We start from the raw sequence: 16,396 nt of genomic DNA on the forward strand, positions 1-16,396 counted from the left end.
TGCCTAAGATTAAAAAGAATAATACCTAGTGTCAGTCATGACGTTGAAAAAGGGTAACTCTCATACACCACTGAGAGAAGTATAAATCAATACCACCTTTCTTGATGGAGAGATAATCAGGATTTTCATGACTTGTACTTGTTTATACTTCCATTTCTAAGTTAAAATACTAGTTTAATTTATTTTCTTTTGTTTACTTAATGCTTTGTGCCTGGAGCCTTTAACTGCTGTTAACTGCCTCCCTAGGGCAAAGCATAAAGCTTGGGAAATTCAAACATACCTGTGATATACAAATAGAGTTAATATTTTTTAAGGTCTCTGTTGGCCTCTAAAGAAGACTGAAGCATTAAGTAAACAGACAATTTCTTTATTTGAAGTATAAAAGAGGGTAATACATGAATTTGCTAACAGTCCTCCCATTTTACAACCAGATTATCTGAATACAGTATGACAATTATGTGATTCTGGGAGGAAAAGTGTAGAGGTAAGCAGGGTGTGTATCTGAATAAGTCGTGGCTTAGAAGAGACATCATCTATCTCCCAGGCCTCTTTTTTCTGACTCTGTTAAAATGAAAAGGAAACTCCTTTCTTGAAGGTTTTCCTTCTATCTTTTTCCAGGCTTCAAAAAGCTGTCATCAAGCTGCTATTAAGGGCTACTTTCAGCCTTCCATGTTATAGCCAGAAACATGTACTTAGTATACATGGAACTTTGGGTGGATTGCATTTATAACCAAATCTGTATTATAGAAAGGCATTTTAAAGTTAGATTTACACTGTGTAGTGCATAATGTTGGTATAGATGATGTTTTTCAAAGGGCTGCCATATTGTACTTCTTTGAAAAAAAATCCCAAGAATGTAACTTAGAACCAATGAAACAAAACAAAATATAAAACTTCCAAGATGGTGCCAGTTTCCTTTATGCAGCTCTGTTGATAATACATCAATTCTGAGCTCTAATCCTTCCCTACCTTTTAGAACACATTGTGAAAGACAGCCTGGGCATCCCCATTGCTTGGAAATGTCCAGCTTTAATTTTAATGAATTTGAAAAGGAACCCTAACTTCACTTGGGGCCAAAGTTCTAGCTCATCCTATAATGACAGAGATTCAAGACCTGAGTTTTGTTCCTTTTATTCCACAGCTTGCTAGCTTTATTATTGCTACCTTCTCGCTCTTCCTTCCTCCAGCTGCTTTCTAGAGTTTCAGTTGTTGAAAACAGGAGTTGCACTTATAAAGTGTTTCTTCTGCCATTTCTTTCTCTGATAGGTGTAGAAGATGCCTTCAGTTTCACCTCCAAAGTCATGACGGTGTCCCTGCACAAATTCTCTCCAGGATTTTTCCCAGGCAAGTGATCTGTGTGCTCAGTGTTACATTTGAGGAATAAATACTGCAGTTCTTCTATACATTTCTTATATCTTGTATTTGGATAGCTACATGCTGTGAATACCTTGTTGGTGCTACCCCATGCAAAAATTTAACAGAGGTCATTTCAGGTGACAATGATAAAAGGAATGTAACGCTGCTGCTTTTTCCAGATGATTTTCATTGATTGTCGAGAGCTCACTTACACTTACCGGACTATCAGATAGCCTGTATAACCCCCAACATCCTGATAAGTGCAATTATATATTAATATTATGTCAATCTAAGGTGTATGAGAAGTCAAGAAGAGAAGTTTCTCTCTTTTTTCATTCATTTGGTCCAGCAAGATGGAGACTAATTTATTTTCTTACGATTTTCCTACTTCCCCGACATTATTTACAAGTTTTTTCTTATTCACTAATTTCATTCCCTTAGAAACCATCGTTCATTCAAATTGTTCTCTTAATTGACCTTTTGTTTTTCTGAATTCCTACTCAGAGAAGCCTTCATATTTTCTAATTCTCATGTTCTTAAAACTGTTCTTGGTGCTCCTCTCTTTGACAGGAACAGGTGATGTGTCTGATGTTGGCCTAGGGAAGGGACGGTACTACAGTGTAAACGTGCCCATTCAGGATGGCATACAGGATGAGAGGTATTACCACATCTGTGAAAGGTATGACAGCAGTGCTGAGCCAGTAACAAGCGCATTACATTTCTATTAGATGAAATGGCCTCTAATCTCACAGAATTCTTGTTTTCAAAAAAAATTAAAAAGCTATTATATACCCACATACCATTTGTACACTGCTCACTATGCTTATTTGATCAGGTAGCCAGCCCCTGTATGGGGGAGCAGAGTGTTTGGACCAGAGCCAGACTATCGGTTTGATCTTACCTGCCACCCCCTATTGGAGAAGGCAATGGCACCCCACTCTAGTACTCTTGCCTGGAAAACCCCATGGACGGAGGAGCCTGGTAGGCTGCAGTCCATGCGGTCGCTAATTTGGACACGACTGAGCAACTTCACTTTCACTTTTCACTTTCATGCATTGGAGAAGGAAATGGCAACCCACTCCAGAGTTCTTGCCTGGAGAATCCCAGGGATAGGGGAGCCTGGTGGGCTGCCGTCTATGGGGTTGCACAGAGTCGGACACGACTGAAGCGACTTAGCAGCAGCAGCAGCAACAGCCACCCCCTATGGAGAAGGCAATGGCACCCCACTCCAGTACTCTTGCCTGGAAAATCCCATGGACGGAAGGGCCTGGTGGGCTGCACTCCATGGGGTCGCTAGGAGTCAGACACGACTGAGCAACTTCACTTTATTTTTTCACTTTCATGCATTGGAGAAGGAAATGGCAACCCACTCCAGTGTTCTTCCCTGGAGAATCCCAGGGACGGGGGAGCCTGGTGGGCTGCCGTCTATGGGGTTGCACAGAGTCGGACACGACTGAAGCGACTTAGCAGCAGCAGTTTGTTTTCCATTACGGAGATCTGCTTCCATCCACTGGTGTCAATATTAGAGAGTTCTTGAGTTCTATCAGTTGTGTTAAAATTGGAGTCAGAAATTATAGTTTTTTTGCAATATAGTTAGAGATTAAATTAGAGCCACTTGTAGGAAGACAGTTTAGAGCCAGGGTGTAGACCAGACCACTGGGACTAAAAAGCCCTACACAATGAGGAAAGGGTGGCTAAACTCATATTCATAAAAAACTGGGATCGCTCAGGTACAAATTCATTGCTGACATTGGCAGTAGAGAAGTGAGTCTGACTAGAAAGTCAGCAAGTCAGCATAAGGTAAGTAATGGGGATTGAGGTGTTTTTGATCCCTCTCCCACTTGGCTCAGATTTCTCCCAACATTCTGGTGGAAAGAAGGGCTTCCCAAAGGAGCCTGCACTGGCCGTCACAACTGGCAGTTGTATAAACAAAGTAGAAGTATTAAAAAATAAAAACTTTATGGTCCAAAGGTGCCTCTTAGCTCAAGAGATTTGGCATGTCAGGTCATCAGCTGTAGCAGTAGCCTCTTCATATTTTGATCATGTGCCCTGGCTACTACCTCTGTATTGTCAAACTGAAAAGGCTCTTTTTTTTTTTTTTTTTCAGTCTGCCATTGATGGTTTTAATTGCCCTTCTTTGTTTCCCTTAGGCTCTGTTCTGTCCTTGAGATGTGCAGATCAGAGTTGCTGACGTAACTTTACCAATGATATCCTGTGGTTCTGTGTAAAAGGAGAATTATTTTGTTTTTCTTTTAATTCTCTTATTGACAGTATCCAACATTTTGTTGCCCTTTTTATGCCATAGCAGGAAACTAGATTGTTCTCTTCAGTACTCTGTCCACAGGGTTTCCTAGAGCTTTTTCATGGGCCTTAATTGAAAGGTCAGCACCCATCATCCTGCAAGTGTAGCTTGTAATCTCTGGCCCTCCCTAAACAGATTACCTCACATGTGCCTCTGTTGAAGCTCATCTGTCAGTCATGAAACCTCCTGAAGTCTTCCTCTCTTCCCCATCAACTTGGCATTTCACTGCCTGGAAAAGCTGAGTATCATCTGCAGACTTGAGGATTTCCCAGCGCCCACCCCCAAACAAGTCTACTACTTACCTTTCTTCAGTCAAAAAAATGTCTGTTTCTCCCCTATTTCTCTCTAAACCAGTTCTTCCTACATGATTTTTAAAAATTGTTATCCCATAGTAATTCACGTTTAAAAATAGCCTTGGTATCAAACTTAATTAAACGTTTTAAAAGTGAATTTAGCCTGGAGGAAAAGATCCATGGAGGATCACACATGATTACCATATTGCCACCTCTACCCCAGTGTATACAGGAAGCCAGCATTTAGGAAAGATTCTTCTAGCTTGTGTACCAGAGTACAAGACACTCATTTGTTTGTAGTTACCAGGGCCCCTTTTGCCGTTGCAGCTCCACCAGCAAACTGTATGGAGATCACCCAGAATCAAAACCCAGGCTCCGGGTTTTGATTAGAGAGACAGTCATTTTTCCCTTTGATTTCTTTCAGAAGTCAAGTGTGGTCGGGGCATTATGTGAAGGCACTTCTGATCCCAAGGGTGCCAAGAACGCTTCCTGACCCAAACATCTGTCCCAACTGTTGGACTAATAGCTGATGAAATTCCTTTAAAAGGAAACATACTTTTGTTCTACACTGAGAATTAGGCCTTAAATGGAATTCTGGCCCAATCTCTCCTCCTCATCCACACTCTGCCATTTCATAATAGCAGATTTTGAAAGGGTTAGAGCATAAGCACCCTGAGCATTCAGAGGATTAGTAGTGGGAAAGGGGCACAAACAATTTTTGCCAACTAGTTTTGCAGAGGGTCAGCTCTAGTAACTGTATCACTTAGTCTTTATGCTTTTGATTACTTCTAGTTTGTTGCCTAGAATCAGAGTATCTTGTTCATTTACCACTATGACATCTGGTTCATCTGCCTACCTCCAAAGACAGAGTAGACAGGAATAGCTTACCCATGTAAAAAAGTCATTCAGTTCATCTTCAGTCTCTTTTTCATCATTTTTGTTCCATGAGCCTACTGGTTTTCTGACTCCTTACCTGTGAGAAATAAAGGACATCTTATTGCTGGTTCACTTATAAGAAGCTCTAATTTTAGTTTGCCACTGGTTTGCTTCTGAACTATCTTTCCATATTGAATTTAGGAGCCCTTTTTCCTTCCCTTCCTTCCTTCTTTTCTTTATGGCTTTTTCCTCTGCTGTAGCCTTTTTTTTGACTTTAACAGCTAGGCAGGAACTTAATGGTTTCATCTTAAGGTTAAACATACCCTCTTTATTTTTTTAAAAAAATTGTCTTAGGGTTTCTTTCTTAATAGGCCAGATATGGAATCTTTACATGAAGATTTTCAACACCAGAAGTTCCATTTTATGAAAAAGACAATTTCACAGTGAGAGATCCCAAGGTCATTCTGTGCTAATTTAGAAGGGCAAGGGTCACCATTCCCCTAAGCCTCCTGTAATTTATATACAGGCAAAGTTTGATGGGAGAGGAAAGCTGTTTTGCCAGAGACCATTTCCTAATTACCAAGCTCTGTCATCTGAAAAATACTGTTCTGCCTTTATTTAATGTTTGCTCTCTAGTTGTATTTGGATGCAATGTGAGTTAGTCTTAATAATGTTTAAACTATTACTCAAGAGGCTGTGTTGGTGACTTTGGGGCTTCCCTGGTGGCTCAGAGGGTAAAGCATCTGCCTGTGATGCGGAAGACCCAGGTTTGATCCCTAGGTCGGGAAGATGCCCTGGAGAAGGAAATGGCAACTCACTCCAGTATTCTTGCTGGAGAATCCCACGGACAGAGGAGCCTGGTGGGCTACAGTCCATGGGGTTGCAAAGAGTCAGACACGACTGACTGGCTACACTTAGCATAGTTAAGGAATCTAAGAAAAGGACAAATAACCAAGTACTTCCTTGCAGTTGATTCAAGAGAGGTACTACTCTGAAACCTTGAATCTTGCAGGATGACCAAACTGTTTGCCCACTGTGAACTGTCATGACATATGGATAGTTTGAAGAAGAATTTTAGAGTTGTTTTCAAACTTCTTAGTTTTTACCCCACCTATCATTTTACAGCCCTAACATCCAGAAAGCATTCTTTACTAAACATCCAGTTACTAGCATATATCTCACAGAAAGGTTATATATATGGTGACTTCCTATACATATATACATATATACATACATACATACATATATATATATATATATATATATATATATATAATGTTATGATACAAAGCATACTGAAATTGACACACTTCGGGAAAAAATTACATTTGATTAAGAATATTTGACTATTCAACTTTGTAAAATAATTAATTAGAGACACTGCATAAATATTTTGCCAAAAGGAAAACACATTGTTAAACAGACTTCTCAATGAATAGGACTTATGAAAGGCCCTATTAAGCAGGGCGTTTCAATCAATAGCAGTCTTTATATCCACATATGCAATACTTTGCTAGTAAGAGCAATCAGCCTGATCAAAGAAATAGTCTTATTCTAGTGAACTAGGGTTCACAGTAGTAATTATTAAAATAAAAATCTTCCTGTATTTGGCCTGTTTACCTTGAATCCTATGGCTTATACGCTGTAACCCAAAATTAAAAGAAACCTTTTTTCCCCCATCAAAGACCACTGACCTAAAGAAAATTTCAGAGATTCCAGAAGTTTAAAAAAGCAGCAGCAGCAAAAACAAAATTTTTGTCCCTTCTTTTTTGAGAAAAATATTATACTTATCTATTTTAAGTAAATTTTTTATTGCTCTTCAAACTGGTTTTTACAAACATTAATTCTACTATGCTTGGGATAACCAGGATAGCCTACCTGGAAAGAACTTGCTCTCTAGGACCACAGTAGGAATAGCTCATTGAAGGAATAGCTCATTTAAATTCAAGCTTTTATTTCTGTGGGGAATTCCTTCTTCCGTCTATACTGAGCTCCACTGCTATTCAATGAAGAAGAGAAAAAAATCATATAGTGATTCTGCAGTTTATATTTATTGTATGAGAATTTTCCTTAGATCCTGACATGGCCTCTGAAATATAAGTCAGGACTGTTTTAAGCACAAGAATTCATTCCTATAGGTCTTGAGCCAAAATTCACCTCTCTGAAGCCACTCTGACCTTCCTACAAAAGAACTGACTGCCTTAAGTCACCCTACAGAATTTTTAAGACGTTAATTAACAAGAATGAAAAGGGAACTACCAATGCAATAACTTAAGGGATTTGCTTATATTTTAGTATAATGATGAGCTTTCATTGTGGCTCAGACAGTAAAGAGTCTGGCTGTAATTCAGGAAACCCAGGTTCGATCCCTGGGTTGGGAAGATCCCCTGGAGAAGGAAATGGCAACCCACTCCAATACTCTTGTCTGGAAAATCCCGTAGATGGAGAAGCCTGGCAGGCTACAGTCTATGGGGTCGCAAAGAGTCAGACACAACTGAGCAATTTCACTTAGTATAATGGCACTATTTTATTCATTCACTTGACAAATATTTATTGTCTCTGCTTCTTGCCCACCCTGTACATAGGTACTAGTGGTGGTAAACATCCTGGAGCTGCCACATCGTGGAGCTTAGTTCCTAGGGAGGACTTGCCTGTGCCAGGAATTACACTGATCATTTATTTGATTTTTTCCACTTCATACTTGTAACAATATACAATACCTGCAAAGGTAGAGTATTCTTATTCCAGTCTTACTAAGAAAGTGTGAAAGTGTTAGTCAGTCAGTCATATCTGACTCTTTGCAACCTCATGGACTGTCCATGAAATTCTCCAGGCAAGAATACTGAAGTGGGTTGCCATTCCTTTCTCCAAATAAGAGAACTGGAACTTAAAAAGGTTGATTTACTTAAGGTCACACAGAGAGTATTAACCATCAGTTACACTGTCCCCAAATTGTCACATGGAAGTATGAAATTTTTTTAATGAGTTTAACAAGTTTAGCGATTTTTAAAATATATTTGTTTATTTTAATAGGATAATTATTTTACAATATTGTGATGGTTTTGCCATACATTAATATGAATTAGCCACAGTTATACATGTGTCCCCTTCATCCTGAGCATCCCCTCACCTCCCTCCCAACCCTATCCCAGAGTAATAGGGTGTCACAGAGCACTGGCTTTGGGTGCTCTGCGTCATACATCAAACTTGCACTGAACTTCCTTATCCATTCATCTGCCAATGGACATCTGGGTTGCTTCCATGTCCTAGCTATTGTAAATAGTGCAGCAGGGAACACTGGGGTACATGTGTCTTTTTCAATCCTGGTTTCCTCAGGGTATATGCCCAGTAGTGGGATTGCTGGGTTGTGTGTTTTATTCCTAGTTTCTTAAGGAATCTCCATGCTGTTCTCCATATTTGTTGTGTCAGTTTGCATTCCCACCAACAGTGTAAGAGGATTCCCTTTTCTCCACACCCTCTCCAGCATTTATTTTTTGTAGACTTTGATGATGGCCATTCTGCCACTGTGGGATGATACCTCATTGTGGTTTTGATTTGCATTTCTCTAATAATGAGTGATGTTGAGCATATTTTCATGTTTTTCTTAGCCATCTATATGTCTTTTTTGGAGAAATGTCTTTTTAAGTCTTCTGCCCACATTTAAAAAAATTTTAATTAATTTATTTTGATTGGAGGATAATTTCTTTACAATATTGTGGCGGTTTTTGCCATACACCTACATCAATCAGCCACGGGTGCACATGTGTCCCCCCATCCTGAAACCCCCTCCCACCTCCCTCCCCACCCCATCCCTCTGGGTTGTCCCAGACACCAGCTTTGAATGCCCAACTTCATGCATGGATCTTGCACTGGCCATCTATTTTATATATGGTAATATACATGTTTCAATACTATTCTCTCAAATCATCCCACCCTTGACTTCTCCCTGCTGCTGCTGCTAGGAGAAGGCAATGGCACCCCACTCCAGTACTCTTGCCAGGAAAACCCCATGGATGGAGAAGCCTGGTAGGCTGCAGTCCATGGGATCTCGAGGAGTCAGCATGACTGAGCGACTTCACTTTCACTTTCATGCATTGGAGAAGGAAATGGCAACCCACTCCAGTGTTCTTGCCTGGAGAATCCCAGGGGCGGCGGGGCCTGGTGAGCTGCCGTCTATGGGGTCGCACAGAGTCGGACACGACTGAAGTGACTTAGCAGCAGCAGCAGTGCAGTATGTAAAAGAATGAGGTAGATTTATACATACTTCTCCATACATACATAGTCCAAAAGCTTATTCTTTATATCTGTGACTCTTTAGTTGCCTTGCATATAGGATCATCATTAGCGTCTTTCTAAATTCCATATATATGTGTTAATATGCTGTATTGGTGTTTCTCTATCAGACTTAATTCACTCTATATAATAGGTTCCAGTTTCATCCACCTCATTAGAACTGACTCAAATGTATTCCTTTTCATAGCTGAGTAATATTCCATTGTGTATATGTGCCACGACTTTTTTATCCATTCATCTGCCAATGACATCTAGGTTGTTTTCACGTCTTAGTTATTTTAACAGTACTGCAATGAACATTGGGGTACATGTGTCTTTCATTTCTGGTTTCCTCAGTGTGTATGCCCAGCAGTGGGATCGCTGGATCATATGGCAGTTCCATTTCCAGTTTTTTAAGGAATCTCCATACTGTTTTCCACAGTGGGTGTACCAGTTTGCATTCCCACAGCACTGTAAGAGGATTCTCTTTTCTCCACACCCTCTCCAGCATTTATTATTTGTAGACTTTTTGATGGTGGCCATTCTGACCACCTGAGATGATACCTTAATGTGGTTTTGATTTGCATTTCTCTAATAATGAGTGATGCTGAGCATCTTTTCATGTGTTTATTAGCCATCTGTGTGTCTTCTTTGGAGAAATGTCTGTTTAGTTCTTTGGCCCACTTTTGGATTGGGTTGTTCATTTTTCTGGTATTGAGCTGCATGAGCTGCTTGTCTATTTCAGAGATTAGTTCTTTGTCAGTTGTTTCATTTGCTACTATTTTATCCCATTCTGAAGGCTGTCTTTTTACCTTGCTTATAGTTTCCTTCATTGTGCAAAAGTTTTTAAGTTTAATTAGGTCCCATTTGTTTATTTTTGTTTTTATTTCTATTACTCTGGGAGGTGGATCATAGAGGATCTTGCTATGATTTATGTCAGAGAGTGTTCTGCCTATGTTTTCCTCTAAGAGTTTTATAGTTTCTAGTCTTACATTTAGGTCTTTAATCCATTTTGAGTTTATTTTTGTGTATGATGTTAGAAAGTGTTCTTTCATTCTTTTACACGTAGTTGACTAGTTTTCCCAGCACATTCTCTTGTTGAAGAGACTGTCTTTTCTCCATTGTACATTTTTGCCCTCTTTGTCAAGGATAAGGTGTCCATAGATGCATGGATTTATCTCTGGGCTTTCAATTTTGTTCCATTGATCTATATTTCTGTTTTTGTTCAAGTACCATACGATCTTGATGACTGTGTTTTTCAGTTGCTAAGACTCCTTGTGACCCTATGAACTGCAGCACTTCAGGCTTCCCTGTCCTTCACTATCTCCCTGAGCTTTCTCAAACTCATTTCTACTGAGTCAGTGATGCCAACCAACCATCTCATCCTCTGTCACCCCCTTATCCTCTTGCCCTCAATCTTTCCCAGCATCAGGGTCTTTTCCAATGAGTCGGTTCTTCATATCAGGTGGCCAAAGTATTGCAGCTTCAGTTTCAATCCTTCCAGTGAGTATTCAGGATTGATTTCCTTTAGGATGGACTGGTTGATGTCCTTGCTGTCCAAGGGACTCTCAAGAGTGTTTTCCAGTATCACAATTCGAAAGCATCAATTCTTCAGTGCTCAACCTCCTTTATGGTCCAACTCTCACATCCATACAAGACTACTGGAAAAACCATTGCTTTGACTATAGGGACTTTTGTCAGCAAAGCAATATCTCTAATTTTAATATGCTGTCTAGGTTTGTCATAGTTTTTCTTCCAAGGAGCAAGCATCTTTTAATTTCATGGCTGCAGTCACCATCTGCAGTGGTTTTGGAGCCAAAAAAAAAAAGGAAATCTGATAGTTTCCATTGTTTCCCCATCTATTTGTCATGAAGTGATGGGACCGGATGCCATGATCTTCGTTTTGAATGTTGAGTTTTAAACCAGCTTTTCCACTCTCCTCTTTCTCCTTCATCAAGAGGCTCTTTAGTTCCTCTTCACTTTCTGCCGTTAAAGTGGTGTCATCTGCATACCACTGTATGGCTGTAGCTTTGTAGTATAGTCTGAAGTCGGGAAGGCTGATTCCTTCAGTTCCATTCTTCTTAAGATTGCTTTGGCTATTTGGGGTCTTTTATGTTTCCATACAAATTATGAAATTATTTTTTCTAGCTCTGTGAAAAATACCATTGGTAGCTTGATAGGGATTGCATTGAATCTTGCAATTGCTTTGGATAGTATAGTCACTTTCACTGTATTGATTCTGAAAGTATGAAATGTATCACAAGGAGGAAATACCATCCCCAAGAATTCTTGCAGATTTTTATCTCCAGGAATTGCAGAAAAGTCCTTAAAAAAAGAAACTACTTAAGATTATGCAAATGAGCCACATGATCTGTAGTGTACACAGTCCATTTGTTTATGTTTGTGAAAGTACTACTTAGATTTTTGCAAAAAAAACCACCCTCTTAATCCTAAGGATTTAATTTGTAATTTTATGCATCAAATATAAGAATAAATACTGAGAGATTTTACTTCTTCATTTTTTTACTAATTTTACTTTTTTTGATGTGGACCATTCTTAAAACTCTTTATGAATTTGTTACCATATTGCTTCTCTCTTATGTTTGTGGGGTTTTGGCCATGAGGCATGTGGGATTTTAGCTCCCCAACCAGGGCTCGAATCACCACTCCTTGCATTGGAAGGCAAAGTCCTAACTACTGGAGCACAGGGAAAGTCCCACTTCTTAGGTTTTTAATTTCTAATTAAATTTGAAAACATGGAGATTCTGTAAATCTGCTCTTTCCTTTATTTCCTTTATTTTCAATGGAGAAAATCCTGACTTCCTATGTTAGAAAGTGAATAATGTCACATGTCATTATATAGAGGTCTCCTCATATAATTAGTTTCTTTTCATGTGGTTTTCAGGGGACTGCTATTGCCAGAGGCTTTTAACATTATGCTTTTTTGCAACTGAGCATCCCTCATGGCTCAGTGGTAAAGAATCCACCTGCCAATGCAGGAGATGTGGGTTCGATCCATGAGTCAGGAAGATCCCCTGGAGAAGGAAATGGCAACCCACTCAAGTATTCATGCCTGGGAAATCCCAAGGACAAAGGAGTCTGGTGGGCTACAGTCCATGGGTTGCAAAGAGTTAGACATGACTTAGCGACTAGACAACAACAGGCATAATTTATACCATCTCTTGATCCGGCAGAGGGCATATCAACATATAGGGTAGAGGTTCTCCATCCATGCTATAATCTGTTCATCCAATACCCGTAAAGTAAAATGAGAGGCAAGGGACATCACTAAAGGATATTTAAGTGAAAGGTTTCCTTTCCCTATTGACTTTTAATGTTAATATTTAAAGAAGAGATGTTTTAATGATGATAGGTTCTTCTTTCATTATAATGATAAGTCATCTTGAATTTATCTTCTATCTGGGACTCCAGATTCCTTATCATTCAATTTCCAAAGCAGGTAGATAGATCCTCAGTGAAAAAGAACACAACAATTATAGCCTACTCCTTTGAGCTTGGTGATGTGGCAAAAGCAATATGAATACATATTCATACATAAATGTTTTAAGCAATACATTTTTTTTCAAAATTCTCTTTCATCTGATGAGAAGGGAAGAATTCTCCAAAAATTAGCATTTGAGAACAAATAATTTATATAGCCTTACTTCCATCTTCATCCCATTTTCATCACAATCTGAGAGCTAGTAAAAAATCTTTACAAAATTACTCTCTCTTCGGTTGGGTCACAGCTATACCACCTTGATCATCACTAGATCACTTTGGCCCAGTGATAAAGGTCATGGAAGCTGCTACTTCTTTGTATAAACCTTGCACTTTGAACTCAGCCCTCCATAAGTAAGATATTTGTAGTCAATGTTTTCATTCTGTTTTATAAACTTCTATTCTGCCTCTTTGTGGTAAGGCAGATGCAAATTGCCTGTTGTTTCTGGAAAATGAATGACTCAGATACTAATTAAATTCACAGTTAACATTAAGCACAGGTGGAAATGAGGCCAGAGTGGGCCATTCATTTAATGTTCCTAGTTTGATGTGTCTTTTAAAATATTAAATTCAAAAGACATCAAGTGCCTAAGAATATAGGATAATTTTGAGGAGGGGCTACTGTGCTTAATTATCTGTGTTGCCCTGCCTGTCAACAGTACTTGATTAGGGTTACAGTGGAGAATTGTTTTTTTCCCTTACCTGATTGATCCTTTGAGCTTTAAATCCAGTGGTTAAAGGGACAGTTCTTATATCCTTCTTCCCCTCTAGACCAGTGGCTTTCATGACCAGTTCCTAAACTCCTGTACCGAGTAGCCCTGACACCATGACAGACCTTTCACCCAGCAGTCTTCCTAGGTGATTTATTTTTATTTTTTCATGTAAGTTCAGGAGGACTATCTCCTAGGACTCAGTGAGTTTGTTCTGTCACTATGATGTGTACCTTCTCTGCACTGTTTTTAGTGCTGAATGATCCCTGCCCCCTGGAAAAAGTGACCTTATTCTTCCACAGCAGTTTAATAGCTTTTGATGCTAGAACATGCTCTGAAACTATCCAGAGACAGGAAGACCCAGCTCATAAATGGAAAACTTGAGAATTACACCTTCTAATGCAGGGCTGCTCTGAAAAGAATCCTAAATTTGACTGTGTCTGTGCTTGATGGAACATTCTATCTTCAAAATTCATATTATTCCTCTCAGCTGCTCACTACCATGTACCCCCTCACCCACCCTAATTCTCCCACCTCCCGTGTTCTTTGATCACTGCTCTATCCCCTCCCTCTAGCCTAAAAAAGCTACCCTTTAGGCTCTGCTCTGAATGACTGCGCCTGACAGTCATTCACCCGGCAGCTGCAGGCACTGATGAGCTGCCTTGTTGAATCCTGTTGACGTGGTCTGTACAGAGATTTAGTTAAATCTGGTGTCCTCTACCTGACAAAAAAGCCTGATGCAAAGTTTGTCTGGGCCTTGCTTGCTGTGTGCTGTTACCCACTGCAGTATCAGGAAAGAGCCATACCCATTGGTACTTAAAGCAAGACCAAAGAAAAGACACCTCAAAAAAGCTGTATCAAATATGCAGCTAAGTTAAGAAGTGAAAGGGTATGGATGTGTGCCAGGCACTAAAGGCAGTGTGTTTGTCTAGAGACCATGTAAGTGCTGCTGAAGACTGAGCTGGATGCTAAGAGGTTTGTGTATGCCTGCTCTGGGCAGGAGAATCCTGTAGAACAAGGTGATGGATGCCAGGGTTGGGGCGGGATGGGGAATTGGGGAGAGCCACCTTAAATATATTAGAAATGAAAGTAGAAAAATATCTATCCTATTTAATTATAGGCAAGCCTCACTAACTCAGCCTAATTAGAGGAAAGCCAGTCTGAATAACGGAATATTTTAAAATACATTTTTATTACTTTCAAGCACTGGACATGCTAGTAATTCAAACTACACTAACAACATCATACAGTACCTCAGGGAAAGAGCTTTAAGAATCATTTGTAATTAGCATATCAATTATTTGTATGTAAGTGGATGTGCACAAAGTGCATAAAAAGTTTATTCTCTTAAGTAGGACAAACATTCCCCAGCGCAGTCCTGTTTACACTATTAATTTGCTTAGCCAGCCCTTTTTGTGCCAAGATAGATGTATGTAAGACATACTTATTTCCTCAGGGAAGAAAGAATCACTTCCCTGTGTTTAGTCCAGTAACTAAGAAGCGGAGCGCCACTTAATTGGTTTGGGATTTCCAGGATATGGAGTTTTGAATTTGCATACAGGCTAGAGAGATTTCATATGGAGAAGATCTGGCAGCCATTGCCAGAGACCCAGTTTCCCCATCTGGATTTCATTGGAGTGATCTGGATTTCATCAAGCAACAGGACACTGATCCTAAATGATCCACCAGACACTCTAACATAGGCATGTTTAAAATACATCCTTCCCCCGAAAAATAACTGCTAAAATATGATGAGTTGGAGTTACTCTATGTGCAGTACTTAAAAGTAATAAAAATGCATTTCTTTTAAAGTTCCACAAAAACTGTGCAATGTCAAATTAATGATGAAAATCAATCCACAAGCTCTTTTCTTGCACACCTCATTGTGTGACGGCATTGCCGAGATTTCCAATCATCTGGGAAAGGATATTATATTTTGATGAGCTGCACCAGGTGCTAACTATATGGCAGGATTTTGTCTTTGAATCTTAGGGGAGGCCCTCCTGGGTAAAGAAGGGTGAGGGAAGGGCTAGGGGCATGTTTATTGTTAACAAATCATTATTGTCTACCTAAGTTCAAGAATCAGAGCAAGTAGATTGAAAAAGAAGAAGTATCAGGTATATAGGGAGTGTAGAAAATATGATTAGGAAATGAGAAACAGAGATATGTGCCTATATTTCTACCCATATGTATTAAATTGTGCTCTTGGTAAATTGTGACTTCTTCGAGGCTTAGAGAGTAAAAACTAAATGCAGAGAGCATAAGCACAGGCAGTAAATATACACACAAATGTCATAACTACAGTTTGGAATAACTCCAACTCTCTCCTTTCCCCCAAGGGCATCACTATCCAGGGTCTGCAAAGGTCAAATAGCTGTTTGGCTTCCAATCTGATTTTTTTGCTAAGAAATCAGAGAAGTCGGTTTCAATTTTAATAATATATTCTCCCAACCTCTATCTAACAGAAAGGCACTTGTGTTTCTGCCCCTTCTTAAAGTGAATTTTGTGTTTGGTGAAAGGTAATAGATTGGCAGCACTGGAAAAGGAATTACTGTATTCCCAGAACAGGTATAACCAGGCAGTGACACTATGAAATTTCTCTCTGCCTTTGGGGAACATTAGAGTACTATTCAGGAAGTCACTGCTATGGTGTGCTGTGCTGAACTCAACAGTATCCTAGTGGGCTGAAGGAATTAACAAAGCACTTGAAGGGCCTGACTTAAGGCCATTCATTTATTCATTCAACATTATGGAGTGCTTACCATGTGCCTGGTGCTAGGAGAAGACTTTTGCAAATATTATATCATTTAATCCGCATAATAACCCTGTGGAGGAGAGAATATTCTTGCTTTACAGAGATGGTTCAGAGAATGATTTGTCCAAGTTGCTCCTGCAAGCACTAGCTCCAGCTTTGTCTGACCCCAAGTGCAGCATTCTCCCTGACCTCCATGCTGTGGAGGCTGCAAAGGAGATGGACGAGACATATGGCCAAATAATGTGATGCAGAGCAGAATGTAGTCTGTGCTGTGTGAGTGGTCCTGGTGGTTTCAGAGCAATAAAATGACCTACCCCAGGTCAAATAAAGA

The 16,396-nt window shown here is 39.6% G+C and overlaps 1 protein-coding gene across 2 annotated transcripts in view; it reads left to right on the plus strand.

Moving 5' to 3' along the window:
- HDAC8 (histone deacetylase 8) overlaps positions 1–16,396 on the plus strand; it is a 238,984-nt gene that overhangs the window by 69,114 nt on the left and 153,474 nt on the right. For both annotated transcript variants that reach the window (XM_061409713.1, XM_061409712.1), the window contains exons 6-7: positions 1,267–1,344; positions 1,927–2,035. In XM_061409713.1, the coding sequence (XP_061265697.1) occupies positions 1,267–1,344; positions 1,927–2,035 (187 nt within the window). The remainder of the gene's footprint in view (positions 1–1,266; positions 1,345–1,926; positions 2,036–16,396) is intronic.

The sequence above is a fragment of the Bos javanicus genome, chromosome X (genome assembly GCF_032452875.1).
Source record: "Bos javanicus breed banteng chromosome X, ARS-OSU_banteng_1.0, whole genome shotgun sequence".
NCBI classification, from domain to species: domain Eukaryota; kingdom Metazoa; phylum Chordata; class Mammalia; order Artiodactyla; family Bovidae; genus Bos; species Bos javanicus.